The following is a 19,892-nucleotide window of genomic DNA, read 5'->3' as shown; positions in this document are numbered from 1 at the left end:
TGGTATAAACCTTTTACTCATTTGTTTTAATGTAGGGCTGTCAATGTAATATTCATTTTTACACAGTTTATTACTTACAAAATAGATGTCTTGCCAAACCACACTTACCAACAGCGGACAGGACAGAATGAGCAAAGAGCCAGTCACACTGGACGTGCCGTTGTTTTTGTAAACAGCTAAACAGCGAGACTGAAAGAAACACCCCGCAGAGATCTTAAGTTTTTAACTTGACATGGTGTCTTAAAAATACAGTGCTAATGGCATGAGATGCTGAAAATAGCCCAGCAAGAATGGCCAAAGTCTGTCTAGTGCATGTTTTCATTGACCAGCTATTACAAAATTTTAACTATTAGTAAAAACATATCCTGAATGAATGTCTAAGTTCTACGTCTAAGTGTCTAAGTACCTCGGAAAGACTGACAAACTCGACTGGATGATGTAATACTGCTGGTTAGGCCAGTGATGGGATTGTTCAATAACATAGAAATCTAACAAACTCAAATTTAATGCTTTGGTCGTCTGCCAACAACAACAACAACAAAAAAAATCTGTCAATTTGGTGTTTTTTCTTAACAAAAATTGATAAAAGTGATTCATTCACAGTAATTAATTATTCAGTATCTTGTGTAATCAGTTTGGCTCTGGATTCTTAACTGATAACCCCAAACGGGAGAATCATTTTCATAAAAACAAAATGCACAAAAAAAGCAAGAGTACAGGGATCAGGACTTGTGACATACTTGGCTTAAGAAAAGTTACACCCACAAGTATTTATAAAAATATATTTCACAAAGTAGGAAACAATACATGGATATCTTAGATTACAATACAGAGAGTAGCTAATTAAACATACAAGTGTATGAGCATTAAAGCACAGTAGAAAATATGATTTGCATGAAAGACTATTTTATATATACTGTCCGTCCAAGAGAATCGCCATATACCGCATCGATACAAACAGAGTATGCACGTAGCTCCAGTGCCAGATCCCCATGTGCAATAGCTAACGTGCATAGACAAAACCTATCACTTCAAAGAAAAGCTAAGAGAATCAGCAATGACTCTATGTACAACTTTTTTTTTTCTTTCTTTTTTTGCTCTAATATCATACAGTGCAGCACATTACGCATGTCTGTTTCTGTATTTTGTTACTCAGTGGATTCTGGTTTTTGATTTTAAAAATGGCAGGGGTCAAATATAAACATGAACTAGATGTTCTCAGCTATTGTGCTTAGAATGATCACTGATATCACTGTATATAGTATGTGAATATATATACACACACACAGCGTCAATAAAATATTGACTTATCTTTCCTGGTCAAGAACAAATCCTCTGTGGATTTCACAGTTCAGTGTAGTTAACGAATCTTACTATGTGAATTTTGGTACAGAAACTCAGTTCAGCTTTAAAAAAAAACAAAAAAAAAACAAAAAAAAAAAAAAAAAAAAAACAGTGATGCAGCAGAATGAAACAAAGCTGAAGAGGAAAAGCTTGAAACTTTAAATAAAAAGGTTAATAAAAATAACAGCTTTACTAAAATAAATAAAAAAATAAAAAGTACAAATATACTCAAACCTTCAGCACAAAACAGACGACTGGCGATGAATATTTATATATTTATATAAAACATACACAATAATGAAGAAACACCATCAATGTTCCAAAAAACATTGGAATACGACTGTATTTAATGCTTGCTTTTGTAAAACGAAGGCCTCATTGTTTCCACAATTCTCTTGTTGTCCTCACCGCAGTCAAATCATCTTAGAGTGTGAACCACACTTAAAGCATATGGATACAAAGGGTTGTATAAAGCAAGCCTCGAGGCTTTTCCAGTTTACTCAAGAAATCTGGCCACGTAGTATCAAAGGGTCAAATGTTATCTCAGCAGGCAGATCCTAAAGCCAGTGTGACGTATTTTCATTGCGCTCGCAATTGTTAAACCACACATACATTCATAAGTAATGTAGACAATATATTGCTATTGAGTTTACCTTCTTTTTTTAAAAGTTCCTTGATCTGACTGGCTGAATGACGGCAAGAGATCTGTTGTCGCTGGGGAGCAGTGTCATTCTGAGGCCTCTGCAGTCCTTTTTCTCCTGCCACAAGGTGTCCCAAAGTCCTCTTTCCATCCAGTCTTTTCAAGCGACTACCAAGAATCAAGGTTCTGACGCCTCTGGTGGTCACAGTGAACGACAAATACCCAAAATACTGCTAGACACTCAATGACGGTAATCTAAACTCACACTCCACAAGAATCATTGACCTCCTACTATAGACACTGGTAAGTTCTGACGTTACGATGCACTCTGATGTGGTAGATGACTAATGCTATTAGGTCTCTCTAAGAAGTTTTAAAAAAAGGCGCCCCCCTCCCCTTTTAAACAGCAGTGTCTAACATCTCCGTAGCGTAATACACAAGTTAGGTGGACGAAAGCAAAAGGTCCGTGGCGCTCAGAGGTCAAGTCTCTTTGTCGCTCTCGCCCACCGAGTAGAGCTCGCCCAGTCTTCTGAAGCGCGGCCCCCACTCTCTAAGGTAGTCATAGTTCTGGTCCGAGTCCGAGGAGGCCGTTTCGAGGAACTCAGGGAGCCTGCGATGGAGCCCCTGCCCTCGTAGCCGTAGATCTGGATGGAGTCGTACGGCGGGGCCGTGGGGTCGTTGTCTGCCTCGTGAAGCCGTACGTTGATGAATTCATCCACGTCTACTCCGTTCGGCCCCGAGTGCTGACCCTGTCTGGGCATGAACTGCAGGTCAGGCTTGATGTCCTTCCTGGGCAGATAACCGTTGATGCCATCTGGGTTCTGCAGGGTGGCGATGTCAAAGGCCTCCGTGTCCTCCTCGCCGCCTCCTTCATCGTCGTAACGGATGATGTTCTCCCTCACGTCCTCGTCGTCTTTGATGATTAGAGGCTCGTTCTTGTGCCTCCTCAGTGTCACGAACAAGACCACGATGACTGAAAGGCACGAGAACATCCATTTAGTGAGCTCTACCTTTGTGCAGTTCAGTGGTTTTGATTTCTTATTCTTTTACCAAGTGCCTTTTCGATTCAAATTTTACATGCAAATCACAAAGTGGATTTTAAATTCAAAAATTAGTGAGGGCTAAAAGAGGCAGCTGAAATGACCTACCGAGAAGTAGAATTATACAAGCTAGAATAGCAATCAGAGCTCCCATGCTGAGACCAATGGGTAGAACAAAAGCCTCCACGTTACACGACTGCACAATGCCTTCCCTGCTGCAGCCGCACACCCGGATAGTTAAAGTGTTCGTGCTGCTCATTGGAGGCTCGCCGTCGTCAGTCACGACGATGGGAAGGAGGTACGTCTCCTGTTTCTGTCGCCGAAAGGAATCGTGCTTGGCAAGAACGCTGATTGAGTTATCTGGGGAGAGATAAAGTTTGGCTGTGATGTATGAAATCAAAGACAATTCATGCAAGCAAACGATAGGGAAACGACACACTATTACATTTACGACCGAGACGACGTCTATTCCGCCGATAAATAAACAGATGGATATAAATAGCTTCATCTGTGCTGTCAATCTTTTGCAAAGGCTACGGGACTAATGTCTCGGGGAGGCAGACAAAAAGCCTAGCAAAGTATTGGAGCTTCCACTGGAGCTTCTTTTCACAAGTTGTAACTTCATTATCTGCCCCCTCATACCCCAAAGCATATGTTGGAGCTCTCCAGTGTCTCAAGGAGCTCCTTTAGTTGATACGCTGCACAATGTCTTCCTAAAAGCCTTCAATTTTTATTTCAAGAAAGAAAATAAAATCACAGACTGAGTGAAAGGTTTAGATAATACCTCAGACGGATACAACAGAATAACTGAGTTATGGAAAAAGCTTTATCATTTAATAGAGTCTTGGAGCAACCATGGCAGTGTTAATGCATGTATGTATTTATTTATTGCTTCTCACAAGAAGTTCATCATTTAAAACTATGGAATGAAAGGACATCACGAACCTCACTGAAACAAATATTGGTAAACTGAACAGGGTCGGAATTTAATTTCCGCTCATAAACATGCTAATGAAAAATGTAAATATGGCTTTCTTTTTGTTTCCCTGAGATCACAAAGCAATTATCTGCAAAAGCTGTGAGGTGATTTATCAATGTAATTAAAGTTCCATATTATTTATGTGTCATTATGTGTGAAGAACATTGTCCTGAACTTCTGTATCTTATTTCACCAAACAATATTCCCTGATATGCAGTCCTCGTTGCTACGTTTCAACGTGTCTACGCACAGCTATGGTCAAATTAAATGTTCTTACAGTCAGTCTGTCGTTTCTAAGTGCATTCAAGCTCATACTAGTCACATTACAGCAAAATAAAGGCTAATGAAATCTGATGGAATATCTGAGATATTATGTTGCACTTGAGTATTCAATCTCCTTTTTTTCAGGTCACAATACCCTGAAGCATAACTTTTAGGTCAAGATAGCTGCGGTGGTCCTCGCTGTTCCTAGCTCACATCGGCCTCTCTATGTCAGCCGCCACCGCAATTACAGTTATCATCACAAACAAACCTCCTCAGCTCAGCTCTGGAGGTCTGCTTCAGAAAACCTGCCTGGTGTGTGCAGGTGGGAACCATCATAGACTGTATGTGTGTCTCTGTGATGTGCATATCTAGATCATTACTTGCACATGATCTTTAAAACAAGTCGTCAGGATGGATAATCATGCAATTAAGTGTGACTGAAAAAAAAAAAAAAGAGATAGCATCATTGCATGATACGTTTCATGGGGAAAACATGATTAATATTGTTATGACTGGAAGAGAAAAGGTATGTAGTATACATAGACAGAAACATTGTAAATAAATGTTTCTATTGTAACCTAATGTGGGTTAACGGAAATTTAATAGAAAATACAAAAATAAAACAATGCCATTATTACAAAATATAACGTTTAAAAGTGTATAAATCACATTGTCCAACAGTGACACCAGCAGGTAAAGTTACACCAGGAGTTTCTCGCTTCCCCTGAGCCCATTGAGTTTTACCAGACACCATAAAGCATGTAGTGGGTTTGGTGGGGAGTAACTGAGAAAAAATGGGGGGAAGCGTTGTGAGAGATATGACTGGGATATGACTGGATATGAATTGTTATGTTCGGCTGTCATTGGTTCATGTAATAAAACCCTGCCTCTTGTTTTCGTGTGCACATTCATGGATCAGTTTGAATTAACAATATAATGGCGTTAATGATAAAACTAATTTAAAAAGTAAGTAAACAACCCACACACTTAGATATAACCACTTTGTTAGTCAAAATATCAGCTTGATGAAAAAGTGACCAATATTTATCAAGCTTTGATGTCAAAAAAAAAAAAACAACAACAACAACAACAAAAAAAAAAACACATTTAAACTGTTACTGCCATGAGTTATTATTTAGGAATAAATGTAAAATGCTTAAAAATGCTAATTCATATTTGGTCTTAGTACATAGAATACTGATTACATTGTTTCTGTAAAAATATAAAATAGTTTTTTTTTCCCCTTTTTCTGATAGTGTAAGTAAAGTTTATCATTTCAGATCACCACACATGCCACTGACATATATATATATATATATATATATAATAAACTGAATTAAAATGTAATAAAACTATATATACATAAAACAACAAACACTAATAAATGACAAAAACACCACACAATGACTAAACTTTAAGATTAACATGAAATCAGAAAATATAATATATAATAATATATATATATATATATATATATAATATATATAATATATATAATAATTATATATATATATATATATATATATATATATATATATATATATATATAATACAGTCTAATTCAAAATATTAAAAAAAACTCTAATATCAGCTCAATGACACTGAAATAACACTGCCCTCATGTTGTTCCAAACCTGTATGACTCATTTTCTTTTGAAGAACACAAAGATTTTGAAAAATGTTTGAGTGGTTTTTTTTCTTTCATTCCATGGGTTTTTCAAAATATCTTCTTCTGTTTCACATCTTTTAAAAAGGCATACAGGCTTGAAATGACATGAGGGTGAGTAAATGATGACAGCATTTTCATATTTGAGTAAACTCTCTTTTTAAGGGATTCAAACAACACACAACACTGTGCTTTTAAATCATGAATCACAAGTAACAACACATACTATGATGAAAAGCAATAGGATATAGCACAACTTTGGACATGCTGTCAAATTGCGGCACAAGTTTTGATGCCAAGCGCGATCAAACACACACGCACACTCGCTCGCACACACTCATACACACACAGCAGAAGAAGATGAGAAAGCGGCCTTAGTGCACCAGATGCCTCAGGCTGTGCATCAAAGCCTGGTGTCCTTACAGAGCTTTCTCCTGTCTCTGTGATGGAGTGGCCATCTTTAACCTGAACTCACTCAGGCTGACTCATAATACATGCTGCCTCTCAAGATATCACTGAGATTGTCACTAATGACATTCCGCCTGTCTGCTTCATCTTACAATTCTCAAGGTCTGTCTTTGTCTTAGTAGTCCATTGTTCTACACTTTTCCTATCAGTATTGTTTCATCTTTCTTTTTTATTTTTCTCCTTGAAAGCCTTTTTTTTTTTTTTTTTATACCGATCTTCTTTGTGGGTTTCTTGTTCATTGTATTAACAGATATAAAACAGTTACTATAACAAATGAAATTATACTACAAGCTTTATCTATATGCTAACTAGCTATAGCATTACTGAAATTACTAAAGATGAAGTGAACACATCTAATCAGTATCTGGACCACAAAACCAGACTTAAGTAGCGCAGGTACATTTGTAGCAATAGCCAACGATACATTGTATGGGTCAAAATTGTTTTATCTTTTATGCCAAAAATCATTAGGATAATAAGTAAAGATTATGTTCCATGAAGATATTTTGTAAATTTCCTACTGTAAATATATCAAAACGTAATTTTTGGTTAGTAATATGCATTGCTAAGAACTTAATTTGGACATTTTTAAAGGCAATTTTCTCAGTACTTTGATTTTTTCACACCCTCAGATTCAAGATTTTCAAATAGTTGTATCTCAGCCAAATATTGTCCTGTCCTAGGAAACCACACATCAACGAAAAGCATATTTATTCAGAAAAATGGACCCTTATGACTGGTTTTGTGGTCCATGGTCACACATACTGTATCTACAACAACAACAACAACAACAACAACAACAACAAAAACAATATTTTCTTCCTATCATAAATCTATTTTCTTTTGATAAACAATAAGAAAGTATAATTTTAGGTTTAACAGCTGAGTGTTACTATTATTATTATTTGAGTCTTTTGAGGCTCTTTTTGTTCTAATGAAATCACTGAAAAAAACAACTGTAAATGGTAAAACAATTTTCACTTAAAAACTGCTAGTAAATTTCACAAATAATTAGAAAGAAACAGCTAGTATATATATAGCTTTCTGTCACCCCACTCAAAGCTCTTTGCAGACACTATAGGGGGATTGGCAATTTCTTTCCTTTTCACCATCTTCCTTGCTTTCATATTATCTCAAATCATGACTGTCCCTTGGAAGGCAGAGCTCTTTTGATGTAACGTCTGATCCGTCTGGTTCAAAAATATCACGTTTCCTCTTTTTGGTGAGCAGCCAAAACAACAGCTCCTTCAACGGTCAGCCATAAGACCACATGCCAAATGGAACTAGATCAATACAGTTCTCCCTTAAGTCTTCGAAAGCATAGTGCAATACTAGGTTGCGCGGTGAGAACAGCAGGAGCGCAGTGTGAAAAAGAAGGTCGGATAGGTTATACAAAAAAGAAAGAAAAAAATCAGTGTATTTAGCAAACAAATTTAGAACCATCTGCTGCACAGCCTCAGCTTTGAGTAAGTCACCCTACATCGAGTTGCATCGCTAAACCTCGACTTGGATTCTGTTCATTTGCTTTCTTTCAAAATGCACTGGGGAGTACAAAATAGCTGATGTCCAGACAATTGTGCATCTGCTAACTTTTGGGTACACTAATTCCGCCAGATTTCCCCTTCAAATGCACGCCTCCGGACTGCGCTTGACACACAATGCGTGCGCTTACAGATGCCTTTCTCTCTCTCTCTTATTTTTATATCCCTGCTGTGTTTCATAGTCATATGTCTGTCTTTTCTAAATTGTTCTTTTTTTTCTTTAATTTTAATTATAAAACAATGGTACCAGGATCACAAGGCAGCACAAATATACTATGATCTAAGTAGGAACAAGACATAACAGAGAGATAAAATAAAATAAAATAAAATAAAATAATGTGACCCTGATCCACAAAACTAGTGATAAGGATCAATAAAACAATGGTACCAGGATCACAAGGCAGCACAAATATACTATGACAGGGCTCGATGATAAGGAGTGCCCGATGTGAAAGACGCTCGGGACAGCAGACGAATTTGTCAACCCGATTGGGCTACTGCCACGTTGTCATGGTCGTCACAAAAGTTTATCATTTGCACATGTTTTTAAGTGTTGTTGATTCACAGAGAGACACGTCTCTGATGGACAAATGGCCTACAAATGTCTAAATACTTATATAGTGGAGTACAGATGCACTGATCAGCCGGACACATTTCAACCGATCTCTGCAAACATTTTTCAAAATGTCATGTGTGTGGAAATATTACAAACTCTTTAAACATCCGTTCAGATATTAAGTAAAGATCATGTTCCATGAAGATATTTTATAAATTTCCAACCGTAAATGTATCAGAACTTAATTTGAACAAATTTAAAGGCGATTTTCTCAGTATATTTAGATTGTTTTGCACCCTCATATTGCAGGTTTTTAAATAGCTGTATCTCAGTCAAAAATTGTCCTATTGTCTTAATAAACCTTTATCAATGGAAAGCTCATTTATTCAGCCTTCAGATGATGTGTAAATCTCAGTTTCAAAAAAATGACCCTTATGACTGTTTTTTTGGTCTAGGGTCACATTTTATTTTATTTTTTACATTTAAATTTAATTTAATTTTATTACAAAAAATTATTCGCTGAAGACGAACGCAAAGAGTAAAAAATACTGTAGGAGGCAGAGCAAGATCAAGGTTCACAATGCACAAAATATTGCAAATATTATCCGAAATATTGAAACGGGAGTTTATATAAAATTATCTCTGAGGGGGAACTTACTGTTTTAAGAAAAATTTACATGGTGTTTCATTTGCCCATGTATGATGCATTTAAAGTAGCATTCATAAGCACGGCGCTGCTTTGTTTACAGCGGTAACCAATCTGTTTTTCCCTAAAGCATCTTTTCATTTATAATAAAATATTTTTAATAATAAAATAATTTTCTTAACAAACAAATAATGTTTGAACTTTAGTTAGGCTAGCAGGTTTAGGTGTGGTATCGAGATTGGAATTCAGAATTGTACAATTTATTTGGTATGTAAAATTTTGGTATCATATAAGCTTAGTTATTCAAAATAAAAGGTAACATGAGTCAAAAACAATGATAACAGCAACTATTAATTTTTTTTTGTGGAAGGGCCAGTAAAAATTGTGACTGAGCAAGTAAAAATTGGCCCGACTGGGCCAGTAGAAAAAATCCTTAGCATTGAGCCCTGTATGATCTAAATAGGAACAAGGCATAACCAAGAGAAATAAAAAATAATAATAAAATAAAAAAAAATAAAATTAAAATTAAAAAAATTAAATTAAATTAAATTAAATTAAATTAAATTAAATTAAATTAAATTAAATTAAATTAAATGTGACCCTGAAAACCACAAAACCAGTCATAAGGGTCAATTTTGTGAAACTGAGATTTACAAATCATCTAAAGGCTGAATAAATAAGCTTTCCATTGATATAGGTTTATTAAGACAATAGCACAATTTTTGACCGAGATACAACTATTTAAAAATCTGGAATATGAGGGTGCAAAACAATCAATATATTGAGAAAATCGCCTTTAAATTTGTTCAATTTAAGTTCTGATACATTTATGGTTGGAAATTTATAAAACATCTTCATGGAACACGATCTTTACTTAATATCTGAACTTTTTTTGGCATAAATGAAAAATACTTCTGACCCATATGTATTGCTGGCTATTGCTACAAATACACCCGTGCGACTTATAACTGGTTTTGTGCTCCAGGGTCACAAATTATTATTATGATTATTTGCCTTAAATAAGATACAGAAATCCGAATCATTTCACAATCCCAAAAAGTGTGCATCACAGTACTGGTGACTTGCATTTAAAACATAATTGGGAGGTGTTGGAAAAACATCCATGTAGATGAACTTACCTAAATTGTTTTTGATGGTGAAATTGGGATTGTTGAGCATCTCCAGGCGGTAGTGGAAAGTGTGTCCCTGGGAAGGATTGTCTTTGTCCACGGCGCTGATGGTCTGAATCACCTGTGGACAAAGACACGAAAAGAGAGCCCGGTCATCCATTACTCTACTTTTGACATCATATGGGGCCAGACACTGACAGCAGCCAACACGAGATGAAAAATCTATCCCATTCACTCATAAAAGTAGAGACCCTAAGCTAAGGGGCGCAGGCTTTGGCAGCCCACTTTTCTGTGCCAAGTCCATCTATATATCTGCCGCCCCTGTTCAAGACACGTTCTTTTTCTTTATGATTTACGGCTCGCTAAAAAAGCGGGACCCGGGCGTCCCGGTCATTCTTTTCCCCACATGGAGGGAGAATGTTCTTACGGTGACTGTGTTCGAGGGCCGAGGATGAGGAAGTACATACTGATACTGTTAGTCACAGACACTGCTCAGAGATGCAGGCTCTGAGCGGGCCTGAATGGATCTGATTGTTTTCATTTTCTGCAGAGGGAGAGAGAGAGTAGCTAAAAAAGGCCACCCAGGTGCCTTACTTCTCTCTCTTAAATCAATAGGCTATAATTTATCGTGGCTGATCGTTACGCAGGAGCTGTGAGAGGGAGATGCTGCTGGCGAGCCTGATTGATGCCCTCTTACCTGTCCAGGTTTGCCATTTTCACAAAGGAAGGCTTCGTACTCGGTGGCGAACTCGGGGGCGTTGTCGTTTATGTCCAGCACTTTGATTGCCACTATGGCTCTGGAAATCTGACTGTGGTTTCCTAATACGAAAAGAGATGAGCTATTAAAATCTGAAAACAGAAGTACAGCGGCCAAATATAGAATGGAGCTATTGCAAATCCCAGGTAAATACAATGACCCAGTTATTTCCCTTCTCTTTCTGCCTCACACCTATTTCTTTCTCTCTCTTCCTCTTTTTTTTCCTCCCATCTCCTGGGTTGATGGAGAGACAGATGAGACGCAGCATCAGTCTGAGCTTTAGACATTATCAAGTATGCAAAACAGGATTACGCTGGGAAAAAAACACATTCAAAGTGCTTTTGAAATCCCCTGTACAGGTGCATGTTTTATACATGAAGGTTAAAAAAATGAATATTAATAAAACGGTGGCAGCTGAAGTCTAGAAGACAATAAAGGGCAATTTAATTAGATTAAGTTTTCATTGGAATTATTCATTGGCAGTAATTCACAGTCCCTTTTGAGGACCCATGTAAATGATTGTATTTAATTAGGGTTGCAACCGCTGACTTTTAAAGCAATTATCTATTCGTTTGGCTTTAGCACATGACATGGTACCTTAACAGCTTACGGGTAATTCAGGGCATACTGCTGTAATGTGCGACACTTAGAACAGCAAACGGCATTTGAAATGCATTTGACCTGTCAATTAATTTCCCTCCTTGATCGCCTTACTGAAGAAAAAAAAAAGGCTTATGAGCCTTGACCAGGCGTTTTAACGTAATGCAGTAGCGCAGGCTCGTATTCTCATATTCACAGCCATGCTGTGCAGATATTTCTGTTTAAATTCTGTTTCACCAGAGGCATCAGCATCAAAAATAAAAAAATAAATAAAAAAAGAATAATAATAATTCTGATTTGTTGGTCATCATGTTAAAACACTGGGAAAGATTTTTGCATGCTTAACTTCACATGCAATGTTGCTATGTGAGGAGCCCTTAAATAATTCAGTTTATTCTGCTCTTTGAGCTCAAAGACATCTTATGTTAATTGTATATGACAACATCAGTATTTTTTCCTCCTCCAGGGAAAGATTTTTGGCTCCAGTGTCTGAATAATGTAGCTGTACATGCCAATCAAAATGAATCTCGAGGTTTATGGATGGCTTGTGCAGTGTTTATTTCTGGTCCACAGCTTGTGTTTAATAAGTTCTTTATCCAGTCAACAGATGTTCTTTTATCTGTTATGTACAGCAAACAGCTCTGGCGTGAGTAGAAATCACTCATTAGATGTCCATGAACCGACTGCTGAGCTGTTTAATTCGGTAAAATCTCTGTCTTCGGTTTCTGAGAGGAAACTTTAGCACCTTAAAATCTGTTGAAGGTAAATTAGTACCTGAGGTGTATTACATTAGCTGTTATGTTTCACTTATAGTTAGAACCCAGGTTTTGGTCGCCTTTTTATCTTAGTGCCTTTTGACATGTTGAATATGTACCCGCATTTGTTTCTCCATTGTAAATCCTGTTGCATAATTAACAAAGATGTTAACTGTGATGTGAAATTTTTATTGGTCTGAAGTGCCTCTACACAGATTTTAATGATCTCTCTGCACATTACTGTAATGATCTCTTTGATATTGTTACACAATCATTTTGAAACATAAAACATTTAATGTTTCAATCATGAAGAGGAAGAATGGAAAATTGTACTTACGAACTTCTGTGGCTGTCACGGTGATATTGTGCCACATATCCGTCTCTCTATCCAGAGGTTTAGCTAATGTGATCTTCCCATCATCAACATTAATGTTAAACTGCCTCTCTAAATCTGTGTGTCTATCAATAAAATACCTGTAGAAGTAAAACAGAGAGAGAGAAAGAAAAAATAAAATACTTTAGTAAATAAGGTCAAATGAGCAAAAAGTATAAATTTCAGTTGTTTCATATGTGGATTATTAAAATCAAATCTGTTAAAAGCATATCATAGAATATTACAGTCTGACATTACGCATTTAAAAAAATACACAGTAGTTCATATTAAAATAACATTGTTTTTTAATTGTCATGAATATTATAAATCTATGCGGAAAAAAAAGAAAAAGAAAAGGTTATTGCGACTTTTTACCACAGTTCTGACTTTTTTCTGAAGAGTCAATAAAGAGTGAGTTATAAAGTCGGAATTGCGAGATATTAAACTTACAATTCAGACTTTTTCAGAACTGCATGATGCAAACTCGAATAATAAATGTCAGAATTGCAAGATACAAACTCGCAATTGCGAGTTCTAAAGTCAAAATTGTGAAATATAAACTCACAAATTGACTTTTTTTCTCGGAATTGTGATATAAACTCACAATTGTAAGAAAGTCAGAATTGTGAGATAAAAAGTTTCTCACAATTCTGACTTTTTTCATGCAATTCTGACATTTTTTCTCAGAACTGTGAGAGAAACTCACAATTGCGAGTTATAAAGTCCAATTTTGACAGGAAAAAAGACTTTTTTTCTCAGAATTGTGAATTTATATTTTGCAATTCTGACTTTATTTCTCATAATTGTGAATTTATTTCTCAGAATTGCAAGTTTATATCTCACAGTTCTGCCTTTTTTCTTGCAATTCTGACTTTTTTTCTCAGATTTGTGAAATATAAACTCACAGTTGCAAATTATGAAGTCCAATTTTGAAGGGAAAAAACACTGATGTTCTCAGAACTGCAAGTTTATATCTCACAATTCTGAGAAAAAGTTAGAATTGTAAGCTTATATCTCGCAATTCTGACTTCATTTCTCAGAATTCTGACTTTTTTCACACAGTTCTTACTTTTTTCTCAGAATTGGTAGGTATAAACTCGCCATTATGAGTTATAAAGTTAGAATTGCACAATATAAACTCTCAGTTGTGAGTTATAAAGTAAAAATTGCAAGAAATAAACTTGCATCTTATCTTACAATTCTGACTTTTTTCATGCAATTCTGACTTTTTTCTCAGAATTGTGAGTTTTAAAGTCCGATTTTGACAGGAAAAAAATTTTTTTTTTTCTCAGAATTGCAAGTTTATATCTCACAGTTCTGCCTTTTTTCTTGCAATTCTGACTTTTTTTCTCAGATTTGTAAAATATAAACTCACAGTTGCAAATTATGAAGTCCAATTTTGAAGGGAAAAAACACTGATGTTCTCAGAACTGCAAGTTTATATCTCACAATTCTGAGAAAAAGTTAGAATTGTAAGCTTATATCTCGCAATTCTGACTTCATTTCTCAGAATTCTGACTTTTTTCACACAGTTCTTACTTTTTTCTCAGAATTGGTAGGTATAAACTCGCCATTATGAGTTATAAAGTTAGAATTGCACAATATAAACTCTCAGTTGTGAGTTATAAAGTAAAAATTGCAAGAAATAAACTTGCATCTTATCTTACAATTCTGACTTTTTTCATGCAATTCTGACTTTTTTCTCAGAATTGTGAGTTTTAAAGTCCGATTTTGACAGGAAAAAAAAACTTTTTTTTCTCAGAATTGCAAGTTTATATCTCACAGTTTTGCCTTTTTTCTTGCAATTCTGACATTTGTCTCAGATTTGTGAAATATAAACTCACAGTTGCAAATTAAAGTCCAATTCTGAGGGGAAAAAAACACTGATGCTCTTAGAACTGTAAGTTTATATCTCGCAATTCTGACTTTATTTCTTAGAATTCTGACTTTTTTCACACAATTCTTACTTTTTTCTCAGAATTGTGAGGTATAAACTCGCCATTACGAGTTATAAATTCCAGTTTTGAGGGGGAAAAAGACTGACATTCTCAGAATTGCAAGTTTATAGCTTTTTATTTACACAAACTCACAATTCTGTTTTCAAAAAGAATTGGAGATGTAAACTTGCAATTAAGAGGAAAAAAAGTCAGAATTGTGAGATAAATGTCGCAATTACCTTTTTTTTTTTTTAATTCATTGGTGGAAACGGGCTTCCATATAAAACAAATCTTTTTTTTTTCTTTTTTTCTGAAGGTACGCTTTTTTCCGAAAAAAAAAAAAAAAAAAAAAATCAGACTTCTCAGAAATACATAACATTTATATTTAACATAGTTAATATGCGCCTATATTTTATTAATCTTTGACTAATAAAAAATTGATACTCTCTCAAACACTGGCGAGTGTGAGGTGTAACTGGAAGAAGGTCCCAATGGATGAGGAATGGGTTGTAAAATAAATAAATGAATAAAAATAAATAAATAAAAAATCATTGGACTGGATAGTGAACGTGAGGAAAATGTTCAGCCGTGGCAGAGATCCTGAGACTGAGGGTGGAAGTCCAGGAGGAGTGCTCTACTGCTGTGCAGGCAGCCAGACAGCATTCCCAACTGGGAACAGTCTCCAGGAGGCTGAGTGGATTTCAGTCAGGCTCTGACAGCTCCACGTACCACCGAGAGACAGACCCTGAAATGTTCTGCTATGTGTCAGTCAAACTGAAAAGTTACAGTGGGGAATGAAGTGGGAGAAAAAAAGAGACACAAACAATAAAATCTGTGATTAATTATTCCATGGGGTTTGTTGTTTAAGGTGTAAAGAAAAAATAAAAACAAACATTTCAAGGGTTCAAAGGTTATCTTGATTAAATATGTAGTTCGGATTTTGATATTTGATATATTTGGGTATTTATCATAAAAAGGAATTTAATAATTAAAATATCTTATAATATTGTAATTATCATTACACATGAATATATCATCTATTTTTAATAAAAGTAGTTATGTTAGCGTGTCATATTATCACATGAAGCGTCCCCATTTTTACGGTGTGTTCAACAACATGTAACATTACCACCTTTTATCACCCTAAAAGCCAGTCCACACATTACATGTTAATATAATTAATTAATGGTAGCAAAAACAGCATTTAATTACAAGTCACTCTGCAAAATAATTATATATGAAGTGCATGTTGTTGATTAGTATTACTCAGCAGCCCTGCTTCCTTATGTAATTATCCTGCAACCTGAGGACTCTAATGTAAAGTGTGACCGTTTTATTAGCTTACATAAAAAATGAAAATGGCAAATGACAAAAGAACAACTAAAAAAACAAACACTCAGTGTGAGGTTCAAAAAATGTTTGTGATGAAATTTAAAAATCAGTTTTCCTCTTTTTACTAAAAAAAAAAAGTACGGGATGGAACATGTTCTCTAGGCCTTTTACCTAGTTATTATGTCAGGTAAAAGAGTAATTAAAAGGACTTTCACAGAAACACAATTTATTCTACTGTAGCAAATGTTTTCCAGTAGGCTGCACCCTGTAAATGTGCAGTAACCGAATCAAATAACTCTGCCTACTCTGTATAAGTAAAGCATACATCAAGATAACACAATCGCCATCAAGAGCAGTCAGCATGTATTAGCATATGCTAGATATCAGGTGCCACAACAAGATCTGGAGCCAGAGGGACTTCTGTCAGAGAAGGTTAAAAGATCCCCAATGATTACACCCACACTTCTTTTGACAGATAGACAATACTCCTAACAGGGCTAATTTGAACTTGGACACAGCTTGGCACCATTTGATGCACGTCAGTTTCACAATAACAAGAGAAATCCTGCAATCTTATAAGGAGAAAAAGAAAGCAAGAGAGATGGGGAGGCTGAAGGTAGGTATGGTCTGAGAGGTCAGACTGATGTGGAACAATGTTTCTGTGAATTACTGTTTCCATGCCAAGCTGCGATTAAAAATGACATTTTCATTTTACCAGAGTCCTTTAAAAGCCACAATTACGCCATGTTTTTTTTTTTTTAACTCTTGCCCATTTCACCCTGATTGCTTCTCCTATTGATGTGACAACCACACCGATGTGCTCAATTAACTGTATTCAAGCAGAAATTTTGTCATTTGAGGTGAGGTCTGATTATCTTATTTCTCTATGAAATTCAGCATGAGCTATTCGCCAGATAAAGTCGGTCTTTTTTCCTTTTAAATCTGGTTTCTTATTTACAAAGTGGCTTTTACCTTTAAAAATTACTTCAACCCTTCTGCTTCGCTTGGGAAGACATGCAGCTTTATCACTCTATGGTTCAAAATTCAGCAAAAAAGTCAAAAAACCAAATATAAATTGATCGCATAAAGATAATTCATCTCGTAATGCTTAAAATGACCTTGTGATTTTTAGCTTAACACAATCTACTCAAAGGCCTCAGGATAGAAGTAATTCATCTTCCAAATAACACAGATGCATCAATTCGAAAAGCCTGTATGTCAGACCGATGGGTGCACAAATGCGAATGATAGCATCCCAGTCAAGGGGATTTTGATCCCAGTCAAAAACACCAACATTCCAGCTTGGGAACAGCAAATGGCACAGATTTCTGTCCTAGTAATGCAGTCCTAAACTTCAGTATGCACAGATGTCACAGCTGAAACATTTAAATCACTCTGAAATGATTACACCTCATATTTTGATGCAACAGCCAAAGAAAATAACTATGAAATACAAAATGACATAAACAAGTACGCTACAATGTAGAACAAACAGCTCTTGTGCAAAAGAGAGACATTAACATTTAAGGACATGAACATTGGATTTCTGTTTTCAAATGAAACTTGAATAGGACTTGAATAGCTTGATTTAAAATGTTTCTGGAAAGCCTGAGGTAATTTTTGTAGAGGAGTGCATCTATACAGTAAATAAAATAAGAATGATTAAAACCAAACACGAAAAAAGTCCATTTCTTTTTAATGCTAACCATCCTTTTAGGGCTGAATGATTTGGGAAAAATGTTTTTTTTTTTACAGTTATCAATACAGGTTTCAATCAACTCTTCTGAATAGAGTTAAAAAAAAAAACAACTATAAATCAGATGGATTCATATGGAGCAGCATTTACTGTGAACTGAGGTGCTTTGAACTGCTAAACACATAGGATCATGAGTTGCTTACGTGTAAAATAACACATTGCCACACTTCACTTTGAAACACACAGAGCGTATATTTAATTAAAACACAGCCTTTGCAATGTAATGTTCTCACTAAGCCATTTCGATTTGATTGCGATATACTGCGCAGCCCTAGAATAAATATATCACACACATGAAAACGCTCACTTGATGTAAACTCCATTGCAGTGTTGAAACCCAATCTCTGATTTCTCCCCTGCTCCCAGCTCCCCATGTAATTACACAACCTGTTGCATGTTGTCCCCGAAACATCGCAAGTCACTGGAGAATTAATGGAATGCTAGGTTGGACTGAGAGAAATTGGCTGTATAACCTATACTGAAGGTGCCCTTGTAATTTTTCAAGTAGGAAGTCACAGAAATGAAATACATCAGTGGGAGGAAGGGGAGGAATCTTATTGTGTCATTGTCCTATCTCTCTCCCCCACTCTCTCTCTTTCCCAGTACAACCAATTCTGTGGAGGTGAGAGCTCCATTTAGTCTGAATGCAAATGCACCTCTACAGGCAATTTCATCAGCAGCGTTTAATGGCTGGTAGGATGCAGTGGAGAAGGAGCACTTGGATATTAGATTGTTGCAGAAGCTTGAGTTTGATCTTCTCTTGGTTTAATGAAGATGTTTTTTAGCCTAATTTCACCAAGGAGGACAACAGAGCACCAGACCTCTTCCGACAAGGTCTAGAAATGATTGCTTTTACCTGACTTGGCTGTGTGAGGCGTCCTGGTCTCTCGCTGCTACCGCTCCTATGACTGTGTTGATTGCTGCGTTTTCATGCACGTCGAAAAGATAAGTAGGCTTTGTGAAGATAGGGGGTTCGTCTGCATCCTCAACGGTGATTTTGACAGTGGCCTGGTCCATGTAAGGCCCGCCCGTAATCGAATCGGCACGTATGTTGGTTGCCACCACTGTTAGGTTGTAGGATTTTTTTGACTCAAAGTCCAGAGGCTGGAAAACAGAGACAAAGAGAGATGTTTATTATTAATGGGCACAAAACAAAGACAAACGGTTTCCTGGTTTTAGCAGACTCAGTTTGCTGGGCTTCCAGGTCTGACTGTAATTGCACCGGCTTCCTCCCACCTTGCAATGGATAAGATTTAAGCTGCTGCGAGCCCAATAGCAAGGTGAACAAAAATAATATTTAGTAGCAATAACCACACTTTCACCTGGAGCGTGGGATGTGTTATTAATTTGTGGCAGAGACAGCATGTGTTTGGGATTTAAATGAGGCTGCAAATAAGGTTAATCTAATGGAAACACAAGGACTGAATTGCAAATTGTTAAGAAATCATGAAAAATACAATTTGTATGTTTGTGTTGTCTGAAAACAAAATTAATCCTTGCCTACAATACCATGACGTTAACATTGTTAATGTATTCTCCGGGGCAATTATCCAATGGTGAGATATTATTGAAGTAGCAGATAAAATACAATTTGGGAATTATTTGTACTCCAGGATAAATATTTGTGATTTCAGTGGATGAGGAAAAGCCCCATGTTCACCCCACCTGTGTACGTACATTCTACAGTGAAAAGAACATGACACAGAGTGCCATTTTATGGCGAATTTTATTTAGTAAAAATGTCATGGTTTTTACTCTCCCTGTACCAGCCTGACACTATTGTATTCTGAATCACATCTCTCCCTACCTCATTTGAACTCGAAAAAGGGCTCGAGTCCCTTCTGTGCTCTTTTATTGACAGAAACGAAACTAGACCTGACCGCTGAAGAACACATGAAAAAGAAACAGGCTCTAGGTGTTAGTTGAAGTAGTAGAATGAAGAATTTGCTTATGTTATCAAAAAAAAAAAAAAAAAAAAAAAGCCTCTGTCCCACAGGGGAGGTCAGGCGGACACTGGAGCCGGGCCGAGAGCAGCCCCAGCTGGGAGAGAAGAGCAGCTGGAGTTTCTCTATCAGCACACTTTGAAGTCAGTGCGGCTGACAGCAGGG

The 19,892-nt window shown here is 36.2% G+C and overlaps 1 protein-coding gene across 1 annotated transcript in view; it reads right to left on the bottom strand.

The window, feature by feature from the left end:
- Positions 1-206: 206 nt before the first annotated feature.
- cdh8 (cadherin 8) overlaps positions 207-19,892 on the bottom strand; it is a 96,611-nt gene continuing 76,925 nt past the window's right edge. The window contains 7 exon segments of the mRNA XM_051115626.1: positions 207-2,583; positions 2,586-2,957; positions 3,133-3,384; positions 10,284-10,395; positions 10,972-11,093; positions 12,724-12,860; positions 18,641-18,888. Of these exon segments, the coding sequence (XP_050971583.1) occupies positions 2,465-2,583; positions 2,586-2,957; positions 3,133-3,384; positions 10,284-10,395; positions 10,972-11,093; positions 12,724-12,860; positions 18,641-18,888 (1,362 nt within the window). The 3' untranslated portion in view covers positions 207-2,464.

The sequence above is a fragment of the Labeo rohita genome, chromosome 7, assembly GCF_022985175.1.
Source record: "Labeo rohita strain BAU-BD-2019 chromosome 7, IGBB_LRoh.1.0, whole genome shotgun sequence".
Classification (NCBI taxonomy): Eukaryota; Metazoa; Chordata; class Actinopteri; order Cypriniformes; family Cyprinidae; genus Labeo; species Labeo rohita.
Note: the sequence above shows the minus strand (reverse complement) of the source record. Positions and strands in the feature narration are given on the sequence as shown.